The 11,872-nt window shown below is 47.9% G+C and overlaps 4 protein-coding genes across 4 annotated transcripts; all 4 read right to left on the bottom strand.

Annotated features, from left to right (window-relative positions):
- Positions 1-1,990: 1,990 nt before the first annotated feature.
- TRUGW13939_02480 (uncharacterized protein) lies at positions 1,991-3,794 on the bottom strand (the record flags this gene model as incomplete). Its single annotated transcript, XM_035485673.1, has 6 exons — positions 1,991-2,633; positions 2,708-2,920; positions 2,980-3,038; positions 3,100-3,296; positions 3,374-3,473; positions 3,528-3,794. The coding sequence occupies 6 exons, from the start codon at positions 3,792-3,794 to the stop codon at positions 1,991-1,993; spliced, it is 1,479 nt and encodes a 492-aa protein (XP_035341566.1).
- A 463-nt stretch (positions 3,795-4,257) lies between these two features.
- TRUGW13939_02479 (uncharacterized protein) lies at positions 4,258-5,346 on the bottom strand (the record flags this gene model as incomplete). The annotated part of the gene is made up of 4 exons (XM_035485672.1): positions 4,258-4,367; positions 4,425-4,794; positions 4,856-4,992; positions 5,070-5,346. 4 exons carry the CDS (start codon positions 5,344-5,346, stop codon positions 4,258-4,260), a joined length of 894 nt encoding a protein of 297 aa, XP_035341565.1.
- A 491-nt stretch (positions 5,347-5,837) lies between these two features.
- Positions 5,838-6,715, bottom strand: TRUGW13939_02478 (uncharacterized protein; the record flags this gene model as incomplete). Its single annotated transcript, XM_035485671.1, has 3 exons — positions 5,838-6,049; positions 6,130-6,570; positions 6,628-6,715. 3 exons carry the CDS (start codon positions 6,713-6,715, stop codon positions 5,838-5,840), a joined length of 741 nt encoding a protein of 246 aa, XP_035341564.1.
- Positions 6,716-10,041: 3,326 nt separating this feature from the next.
- Positions 10,042-11,347, bottom strand: TRUGW13939_02476 (uncharacterized protein; the record flags this gene model as incomplete). Its single annotated transcript, XM_035485670.1, has 3 exons — positions 10,042-10,274; positions 10,357-11,224; positions 11,291-11,347. The coding sequence occupies 3 exons, from the start codon at positions 11,345-11,347 to the stop codon at positions 10,042-10,044; spliced, it is 1,158 nt and encodes a 385-aa protein (XP_035341563.1).
- Between the last annotated feature and the right edge of the window lie 525 nt (positions 11,348-11,872).

Genomic DNA, 11,872 nt, shown 5'->3' with positions numbered 1-11,872 from the left:
CCAGCTCTTATGTGAAGCAAACTAAATTGTGTAGTTGTTTCGATAAATTTGAACAAGCTGAATGGCCTCGCTTCGCTCGGCTACTAGCTAGCCCAACCATATGATTTGTTTATATTACGTGATATGAGGCAGATTAAATAACCAACAATTTCTATGGAAATACTTTGTATTTTTGGTATTTGGGTTATAACTTGAGAAGCTGCATTGAGGCCGATACACTGATTTGTCGCCCCTGAGAGCCTGCAAGCTGGTTAGTGAGGCCATCAATTATAAAGCCATCTGGTGGGTGTGTCTTATTATATATGGTGCAGGGTGGTCTTACAAAGTGTCAAGCTTCGGGATTTCAGTTCATGCTTACTAACCATGCTTATTGGAATAAATTGGGCATGAAAAATATAGGTTCAAATTGATAATTCTGTTCAAGCATCTGATTCTTATTTACATGACTTTTCATCAGCTTATATAGACAAGTCCTTGTTAACTTGATCACATGTTAATATAAGTATAAACATCATAGATACTTTTTATGATCAATTGTGTGCACCATTTTTGACAAGGGTAAGGTTGATTTTACCCTTAGTAAGCAACGATAAGATTGGTGGTTGATATACAGATACTTATATGTGACATCCACGTGGTGATGTCATCTCTGCAGGAGCCTGCCACACGACAGAGTCATGAGCCTTTTATACAAATACTTCTATAAATAGTGTTGGAGGAATACGGCCGCCGGTAATACTTAGAATAACCATGCGGTGGCTTGGCAATGATATGCACAGCTGTGGGATATATGCAGGGGCCGGTTACGTGGTTTGGTTGACCTGTACTACAGGTCGCGGTGTATATCCTAAACTATCTCTAGGATCATCATCATTGATACCGCAAAAAGTATCGTCACAGTCGAAAATTGCGATTCTGTTTTCCAGTTTTAGAATGGTGCTAACGTAACCGCTATGGCTCCAGGATGGGCCCGTCTGGGAATGCTGGCTTCGAGCCATTTAGAAAAGGGGTGCCTGATTATATAGTAGAACTTTTGTCTGTACGACCATCAGTATCCTTATCTCGTTTAAGATAATTTGAATTTAAGAATATCTAGCTCAATTTTACAGTTACTATAATATCCTCTTAAGGCATAGGGTTACCAAACTTCTCATTGTCATTATCGATTCTGTAGGTCAAAAAAAGAGTACAGTTTTTATTAGCGAACTACACATAAATCCTGTACTTATCCTTACACACAGTCAATTCAGTCATTTCCCATCAAGCAAATCTGTGTCATGCGTTCTAGAGCCTCAAATCTAACCTGCTTCGTCCAGTTCGACAGCAATTACCCTTTATACTCATAAAATATAATCTAATATAAAGTAAGATTGTTGTTGGTTTACTGAAGCAATCGAGATCCCGCGCTTCGGCGCACCGGCCAACGGCCGCACGTGACCTCGCATGGAATAGGGGTTATAGGAATGTGTTGTATTGAATTCAGATACTATATACAATCATATATGTTTTACTATAATAACTTGGGTACCCCCATAACAATACCACGAACGCGTTCATTCGTTTGATACGTGCACATTTGACTTATTGCTAAGTCAACCCACAATTATATAATATTTATAAACTTCAAGCTTTATTTTAAAAGATAGGAGATCGAAATGATTTTAATCTATATTGCTTGTCTTATTTTATATTGTTGTGATACCAAGTAGACTCCTACTCCTTCCAACATCCTTATATATAAATAATCCTTCCAGACACCACCCGCTTTACGTGGATTTTTATATATTAATAAAAATAAAAATAAACTTTTATAAAGCTTAAATACGCTTTTAATTTGAAATATAAGTAATTACCGGAAAGGGCAAGACTCGCCCAAGTCATGTGAAGTGTGATCGACATTAATGGCTTGGAAATGTGTTGCTAGGGCACGGTAGATTTTGTTTAGTAAATAGTTATATACTACGATCCACGAGTGTGTATTTGGGATTTTCTATAAAGTGAATCGGAAATGAGGATGATCATCGCCTAAATTGTTCAGGACTTCCTCCGGCAGGCTCAGCCTACTATCTCTCCCTCCCCGATCACGTATGCGATTCTCCCTCCAGACGTTAATCGCCATAAGCGTGGCCGCCACGCCCGACACCCACACCATGCCCATTCCCGTACTAAACCCGGTATGGTATATAGGCGCCTCATCTTCTAAGAACATCACAGATCCGATGATGCCGGCAAAGCCCGCGGCGCTGACCTGCAAGGCAGATCCCACCGCGCGCTTCCAGTGGCCGGCCAGATTGTTGGAGAGAAACCCGATAGCCAGGGGGCCGGAGCAGATGCCTCCTCCGGCAATAAGAAAACAGGCGGCGTATCGAGCACCGCGGCCCAGGCTTTGCACGTTCAACAGCATGCCGTAACCCACGGTGGCCATCAGAGAGCAGAGCATGAGAAATCCGTACCGATGCTGCAGCCAGTCTGACGCCCATGACATGACCAGGGTTAAGCCAAGGGTGAATGCATAGATGGGGATAGTGTGCACCTGTGCCTCTGTGGACGTCCATCCGTATTCTTTTAGGACGGTGGGCAAAAAGAAAGACATAGCCAACCCACTTGTCGTTAGGCCCATGTAAGTCAGTGATCTAGGAGAGAGAGAAAACAGTTAGTGAGCGAAGGCCTACGTATACCATGTCTAAGTACACTCTCACACACATACCCGAGGTAAATATTACCATCCAGGAGAATACGACGCAGTGAATCGCGGTTGAGCGTATCCATGCGACACTCTCCTCCATCATCAACGAGCCTCGCCCGGATGAGATCTCGCTCGGCTGCGTTGAAAAAGCGGCATTGCTCCGGCCAATCGACCATGATAAAGGGGGCCAACGTAGCAATAAACGCTGTTATCGCACCCTCAATAATGAAGATCCTATTTAAGGTTAGCACGTCACGAACAGGATCAAAACGGCCAGTTGAATGACAACAAACCATCTCCATCCTAGGAAGCCATAATCTCCGCTGAGGTTGGCGATACCGTAGGCTAGCAGCTTGATTTCATCCCACGTTAGTCGAGGACAAAAAACAAACGAGATCGTTCGAGGAGCATACTCCGCCAATAGCTCCTCCCATGGAGGTGGCTACAAACATAACACTCAGACGCTTTTGGTATTCAAACCGTCGGTAGTACATCGAGGATACATAGATGACGCCAGGAACGAGGCCAGCTTCGAATAGACCCAACAGGACACGAAGTCCATAGAAGGCTTGGTAGGTGTGAACGAAACCGGTGCACATGGTGATAACTCCTGTTTTTCCTTTTGGTTTTAGTACTGCACACCACAAAATAAAAGGCCATGAATTTGTTATTTTTGAGAGTACATACCCCAGCAGAACATAAGACCTGGTAGATAAAGGGAGGGACGGGCATGTTTCAGCCAGACATTGCTTGGGATCTCCAGAGGGATGTACAGCACATAGAACAGCTGGTGCATGAATTAGCTGTAGTTCTGTGGTTTCTTCCCATGCAAGCACCTTACAAAGAGCGCCACATTGTATCGATTGTCAACATCCAAATGGAGCTCTTCGTTCATGCCCTCAATGCGGGCATTGCCGATGTTGATGCGATCCAGATATGCCAAGAAGTAAAAAATAAATAAAATAGGCAGGATCAGACAATCAATTTTCCACATCAACTTTTTTTCGGCCAACTGGGCCTCAGCAGTGGTAGAACCACTATCCACAGCTCGCACTGCGAGGGCTTTCTCATCCACATGCGAGTCTAGACCCTTCTTGTTTTCTACCATTGTGGATGGTAATCAGATTTCAGACAAGTGGTGTGGGAAAAACAAAGGCAAGTTGTATATGACAGACATGGCTAGCAATTGTAGGAAATCTAACAATTATATCTTATCTGTACACTTCGTGGATTGTGGGGTATTAATTAAAGCATACTAGGAATTTGGGGAGCTTACGTGGGACTGGCTAATGCCGGCGATTTTTTCTAGCTTTGATAAAAGGAATGACCTGGCTGGAATATTCCAGTCTCGGCCAGTAGGCGAATATTTCGTCGTAATCTCATTAGCGTTTTTTCTCTCTCGGGCACTTGATGACTAGGCCATTCGATTTCGCTTACAACACGTTACAGACAATAGATAGGGTGCATGGATCATATTACGGCCCTACCGATAGAGACCCCGCTTACCACGTGCAAGTATAACGAAAGGAAGCTATCGGGAGGGGTGGAATTTGCAGTGGGTTTTATCTAGTTTACTCGGCGTGCTGAATCCCATTCCGCAAGGTTCCGATGTTTGGGACTGAAATCTCCATTTTCGTCCCACATACCAAAGGCTTTGGAGGCTTGAAGAACCATCCCACACCTGAAGTTGCCATAAATTAGCAATTCACTAATCTTGGTTGGAAGGAAGGAAATTCACCTCCAGGGGTCCCTGTCATTATAACGCTGCCCTTCTCTAGCGTAGTCCCGGACGACAAATAGTGGATCAAATAGGGGATTGAGAAGGCCAAATCATTCAAATCGCCCTGCTGGCGCAGTTCACCATCAATGCGTGTCTGCAACGTCAAAGTAGATGGATCAGATATGATGCTCGTTCCTATTAGGGCTGGGCCCAGAGGTGCGAATGTATCGAATCCTTTGGCAAAACAGGCCTGGGGCTTAGGACCAGCTAGTTTTGGATCCAACTGGATCTTGCGAGCTGAGACATCGTTTCCTACTGTATAACCGGCCACGTAATCGAGAGCATCCTGCTCAGCAACGTCTTTGGCCTCCTTTCCAAGGACCACGCACTTTACCCGAGACTGGATCAGCTGCCGATTGCTTGACTACAGTGCTTTTTGGGTTCCATACCAGCTCTCCTTCGTAATCCGCTTGCTCATCTTGCGCAATCTTGGGGATTACCACATTTTGACCGTGGTCGTGAACAGCGTTGGGTGGTTTAATGAACAGAGTTGGGTACGAAGGAATGCCCCCACCAGTCTCCTTGACTGGATACATTTAATTCGTTAGCCGAGCAGACCAAAAAAAAAAATTAGGAAATTGCCGGACGAGGTTCATTTCTCACTGTGCGTCAAATAATTCAGCCCAATGCATCTCAGGATTGGGACACTCTTTGGAGTCAACGGCCCCAAAAGCTCCTTTACGGTCACCACTTCGTCCGTGACTGTAGTGGCCCCCGAAGTATCGTAGAGATCCTCCCCCACAATCACGTACGCCTGCAGTTTTGTCTCCTCCACCGTCTCTCCCAAGTCAAAATTAGGATGAGGCAGAACGGGTTCACCATATAGGAGGCGACCGTCTGTTGCTACAAAGCGAATCAGACGCTGCCAGGCGGTTTTCATAATTGAGATAGGTGAAGCGCTAGGAGATGAGCTCGGAAAAACATTAAGAGAATGTGTCACATTAGAGAGAGAAAGAGCGAGGGTTTCCATTCTATTTATACCGCAGCACGGCCGAGGTGGCAACCGCTCGCGATTTCATCATTGTCCGGGCGGCATTTCATGCCCCCCCTCTTTTTGTTTTCAACCCCTACCTTTCATGTCCATAACTTCTAAGTGCCAATAGATGGATAATTTGACTGTTATGAAATAGAAATCTTGATCTGAGGCTTATCAGGTACACGTTAAGCAATAATTATATATTTTATTTCTTAAGATCTTAAAAAAGGGATTTCGTATGCGTGAGAGTGAGTTGTTCACTTTATGCGACAAAGTACAGTAAATAACTCGATCGAATTGATGTCATTGGCTGCGTAACAAAGACTTCGGCCAAGTCTTTTTGCCGATTGTAAAATCTACTACCTTGTCATAGAAGGGCCGTGTGCTACTTTTTTTCAATGCTTTTTGACATATTCATCGAACCAAGCTACGGCCTGGGCGAACGCCTGTTCCTTAGCGTACTTCTGGCGGGGTTTGGTCACATCGCATCGGACCGAGAAACCGTGCTCGACATCAGGGAACAAGTTGATCTGCCAGGGTACCTCCTTTTTGTCCAGAATCTCTTCGCTCTCGTGGCGCTTGGCGGTGCTGAAGACATGGTCACGGACTGGAGAGTGAGAGAGAGAGAGCATGTGAGCTTCCATTCTGAGAAGAGGCAGGTACCAAGAAGACTAGAAGTTGACTTACCAGCCGCCGAAATGCTGAGGGGGCCTTCAATTCCGCTCAACTCGTCTGCATCGACCATGGTCGGATGGGCAGTGTAGCCAGCGTCGAGCTTGCCAGGCTTCAAGAAGCGGCAGACATACTTTCCGCCGAAGCAGTAGCCCACACCACCAATGCGCTTACAGCCCAAATTCTCACGCATTTCTGTCAAGACACTCTCGATGATTGGGTCCGTCTGTTCAGGGAAGTGGTTCTTCACCCAGTCCATGACATTGAAGCCCTCGGGCCGGTTCAGTGGGACTGTGTCGCCATAAAACAGGTCTGGCAGCACAACAAAGTATCCCGCGGCAGCAAACTGATCCGCAATGAGTTGGGTGTTGATGAAGCGGTGGCCGATGACATCCGAGAGAATGAGAATTGCATTCTCGGTTGACTTGTCGGGTGGGTAGGAAAAGTAGGTTGAGACTAAACGGGTGCATGTTTAGTAGGCGGTGGGCACACCTCTGAATGGGGAATACTTACTATTGCCGATGTCCTTAATCTCCCCCTTGGCCACTCCCTCGTGGAGAGATCCGAGTGTGCAGCAGCGGGCTAAGTTGTTCGATGTCATCTTAGTAGCGAAAAGAGTTTCTATAATCAATACGAGGCGAGAAAGTGGGTGCCGGGCAAGAGTAGACAGGCTCGATAGCCGTACGAAAATGTAGACCTAAGGGGGGAGGAAATCATGGAGGGGTAAGGACGGCGAGTGGCTACTGCGAGCCTCAGACACAACTATAATCTCACCGGCGCTTTTTTTGCGCCAGGTAAATAGACAATATCGCCGGATGATAGATAAGCTTTGCCAACCAAGCTGGATATTGCGGATATCCAAGGAGCCTAGGCTACATTGTGTCAGATGCCGCGGTGGGTAGGGAAGAACCGCCCCAGCCTAACCCTAATCGTTGAGTTTCCACATTTGGAAATCGAGATGGGGCTGGGGCCGCCAGGAATAATCTTCTAGAACATCTCCACGGCTGGGCAATAGTGTGCACGATTACATGTACTAGGAGGCGTTACCTAATATCAGCAATTACCAGGGCGGCTGCACAGACCAGCAAGGCGACTTGCTCTCGAGAAGGCATTTTGTATTTATTCCCCGTGACGGAAGGTAGCCCAGATGGCCATCACTGAAGGGAATGTCCTGATTACTAAATGCAAACATGGCACTTCTGCGAAAGCTCCTAGCTACAACAGCCCTAATCGTGCATGCGGCTGGGCATCTAAGCAGTCTTGGCACGCTCCATGCTCTCACGCTTCCCCTGTACCTTGAAAATCCGGTCTGTTCCATCCCATCCGGCTAGGGTGCAAGGACTAATCATCGTGAACCACCTCGCAGGGATCGGCAATCAACCCCTGGCATGACAAGCCCGCCGATGTTGTTGACCCAAACGATATCCCCAACACCGGGGTGGTTCGTCACTATAACTTCTCTGTGGCTCGAGGGACACTTGCCCCGGATGGCGTCGAACGCCCGGTAATCCTGGTCAACAACCAGTTCCCCGGCCCGACCATTGAAGCCAACTGGGGGGATATGATTGAAGTCACGGTGGTGAATAACATCGTCGGCCCTGAAGAAGGAACTACCCTCCACTGGCATGGCCTCCGCATGAATAACACCCAGTGGATGGACGGCGTGCCCTCGACCGTCCAGTGTCCGATCGCCCCCGGTTCATCGTTTACCTACCGATTTCAGGCGGATGCGTATGGCTCCAGCTTCTGGCATTCTCATTACAGTTCTCAATACTCGGCCGGCATCTTCGGCCCACTAATTGTATACGGACCGCAGCATGCAAAATACGACGTCGATCTAGGCCCCGTCTTTTTGTCCGACTGGTATCATGCCGACTATATTTCAGTCGTCAAGAGTGTGGTCGGGTTGCCAGCACCCACGACGCAGGCCTTCTCGGACAACAACTTGATCAATGGCCGCATGCCGTACGACTGCAACAATGCCAACATCACCCTGAACCACCTGACGTGCTCGTCCAACTCGACTTACTCGCAGTTCCACCTCACCAAGGGGAAGACTTACCGGCTCCGGGTCATGAATGTCGGCAGCCAGGGAGTGCAGCGGTTCCGAATCGATGGCATGCGCCTGAAGGTAATTGCCAATGACTTTGTGCCGATTGTGCCGTACGAGACGGACGTCTTGACGATTGGAATCGGGCAACGGTCTGATGTGCTTATCACTGCGGACGGTGAATCTACCAGTGCTGTCTGGATGCGCTCTGATGTCAGTGAAATCTGCGCGGTGAGCTATCAGGGCAGCGCGAAAGCCGCCATCTACTACGAGCATGCCGACATCACCAAGCTGCCTAACACCACTGCAGCGCCTTATGATGACACGAACTGTGGTGACGTTAGTCTCCATTTCTCTCTCTCTGCACCCCATTTGTGTATGTAGATTGACTGGGTTTTTGATTAGATGCCACTCAACCTAACCACTCCTCTCTATCCCACGAATCCGCCATCCACCCCGGCGGTGACGCAGGAGATGGAGATACGATTCTTGGCTAACGCGACCGGAAACCGGTTGTGGTACGTCAATAACCAGACCTTCCGCGCGAATTACGAGCAAGTCCACCCTTCACAGGATACATGGTGTATACCGGTTCATTCTAGCTAACGGAAGAACAGACACCCACTGCTCCTTCTGGCCAAGGCGGGGAATACATCCTACCCGGATCCTGACTGGCTGGTGTATAACTTTGGTAGCAACAGCTCGGTGCGCATAATCTTGTACAACTACAGCTTCACCAACCGCAGCCAGCACCCGATGCATCTGCACGGGCACAATTTTTGGGTTGTCGCCGAGGGGGTGGGTGAATGGGATGGGGTTGCCAACTTGAAAAACCCGTTGCGACGCGATACCTTTATCCTTCGACCCGGGGATCCAGTCAAGGGACCGGGTTACATGGTGATGGACTTTGTGACGGACAACCCTGGTGTGTGGCCTCTGCACTGCCATCTCGCCTGGCACGTTACCGCAGGGCTTTATGTCAATATCATGGTTAGTGACCTTTTTGCTTTCTTTGTATCCCTTTATCCGATCATGTCAATACTGACTATTACCAGGAACATCCCGAAAAGATTCGCAGTTTAGACATTCCACAAGAGATCTACCAGACTTGTCGTGAGTGGACCGATTACAAGGGCGTCGACCTGGTGCCGGAGATTGACTCGGGGGTGTAGTTGGATCCCGGGATGTTTCTCTTTATTCGCTGCATTATCCTCTATTTCTAGACACATCACTTTTTTTTTTCAATTTACCAATTATAGATAGCCTATTTGCTGCAATTATACGTACATACTACACAGGAGTTCGTTCCTACTAAGACTATCCACATACTTTTTCGTTCTGCCAATTTCACCTCAATAGGGGAAATTACACGAACACGGATATCATCCAGCAACATTATAGCAACGTCATATAGGTTTACGACATATCAATTGATAGATGACACATCTGGAGTGGTATTGATATATCAATATATTTACCAGAGTTAGCCCTTTAGGGTAAACACATTTTCCAATATTACATATGTACTTTCAAACGTCAACATCATTTTCTATCAAATAAAAGCTTTTCCCAGCTATCCTTCTTTATTTTCGTCTAGAAATAAAATCTTCAAAATGATATCTCGTATTACCAAAAGTAATAAAAACATGACTTTTTCAACTATATCTACTCGGGTCTATAAGTTGAAACACAAAAATATTACACAGTTCTATCTACTAGGTTTATAAAAACAACAAAACAAAGCAAAATAAAGAAGATGGAAAAAAGAAAAACCCCCCCGAAATGTACGCACGCTCCATTTAGCTGTTGAAGATCAAAATGTATTCTAAAAATCTCACAAGCACCGCCCATATTCCTCCACCGGAGATTCGACCCTCTCACCCCGAAAGCTCAACAACAGAAACACTGGGCTGCAGCTTTTCGAGAGTCTTCTGCATGGATGAGAGTGGGACGGAGATAGCAGGAGTCAGCGGCACCGTCTGCCGAGCGCGCACCGAGGCTGCTAGACCTTCTAGCACGCGCTCCGTCTCCTCCCAACTGATACAGCCATCTGTTACACTGACTCCATACTGGAGGCCACAGAGCCCGTCGGGGGAGATATTTTGGCGGCCTATGAGGAAATCGAGCAGCCATCAGCCGAGACTGAACGGAGAAGGTTGGTGGAAGGGAAGGGAGGGAAGGGGGGAGCTTACCAGGGTTGATATTGCTTTCTAGCATGACGCCTGCGATGGCAGCGCCCGCAGAGATCTGATTTGCCACGTTGGCAGCAACCTCGGGCTGGCGGCGGTAATCTTTCATCGAGTTGCCATGGCTGCAATCGACGACCAGACGCACCGGCTGGCGAGCGTTGGCCATGGCCAACTCTGCCTGGCGGATGTGCTGAGCGCTGTAGTTGGGCCCATCGCTGCCGCCTCGCAGCACGACGAACGTATCTGGATTGCCAGCACTGAAATGATCGATCAAGTGACCGTCGTCATCCACCGACAAAAAGGAATGCGGCTGCGCGGCGGCTTGGATTGCATCTAAAGCTACACTCACTGTACCATTCGTGCCATTCTTGAAGCCCACCGGCATGGGTGCATCGCTCGCAATCTCGCGGTGTGTCTGGCTCTCGGTCGTGCGCGCGCCGATGATGCCGCACGAGAGCAGGTCCTGGATGAAGGGCAGAACGAATGGGCTCAACACCTCGGTGACGATGGGCAAACCCAGCTCAGCCACGCGCAGCATGATTTCTCGAGAAACCGACAGTCCGCGGGTCAAGTCCGACTCCTCTCCCTGCACCAGGTCAGGGTCATGCACCAGCCCCTTCCAACCTACCGTAGTTCGTGGTTTTTCAATGTACACTCGCATGGCGATCAAGAGCTCGCCGCGATACTTCTTTGCCGCCGCTGCCAATCGCTGGGCGTACTCCATTCCGGCTGCAGTATCGTGGATACTGCAGGGACCAACCATGACCAGCAGTCCCGGATGCGAGGAATTTTGAATAAGTGGGATAGGAGTCTTCAATGCCCGTTGAAATGCATCCCGTCCTTCTTGGACCGATCGAGCAACTTCGTCAGTCTGTCAATTTTTTTGGTTCCCTTGTCAGCACCTTCCCACCATCTAAACAGCAGGCAGAAAATTTACCACCGGGAGAGAATCCTTCAAGCCTCGTGGAGAGAGCCTCTTTGCTTGGGATGCCATGACTGGAATTGAGTGTCTATAGCCTCTGGAACTGAAGAAAACGACAGTGTTTGATATACCAATACTAGAACGGTTGATTGCCTAAATAGGTTTGATACAAGACCACATTACCGGCATATCTATTTATAACTGTACGATAATCAAGATCAAATATCCTACCCTCTCTCCCCATCCGCCTTTCTCCTCTGTCTCGACAAGAAATGAGGCAGCGTATACCTTCCCGGGATATTTTCGGAGACTTCTTCGCAGGAGGGTGATAAGCAGACTGTTTTGGACTGCTGAAGATTGGGAATACAGGACTAGCTTAATCGGAGTAAGCAAGCTTGATTGCTGACTGTATTACTGGGGGTTAATCGTTTTATCAGTGACCAAATTTGAGTTGTACTCGGAATGGACACCTACGATGGTTTGGGTTAGAGGGTGTCCGTATCAATCCCGCTAATCTAGGCATCCATGATCCCACAGGCGAAGATTTGTGCCATAAGGCGGTTAGGTTACACCTGCAAGAAGTGCTACAAGGGCCAC

The sequence above is a fragment of the Talaromyces rugulosus genome, chromosome II (assembly GCF_013368755.1).
Source record: "Talaromyces rugulosus chromosome II, complete sequence".
Lineage (NCBI taxonomy): Eukaryota > Fungi > Ascomycota > Eurotiomycetes > Eurotiales > Trichocomaceae > Talaromyces > Talaromyces rugulosus.
This window is presented reverse-complemented; position numbering and strand designations above follow the sequence as displayed.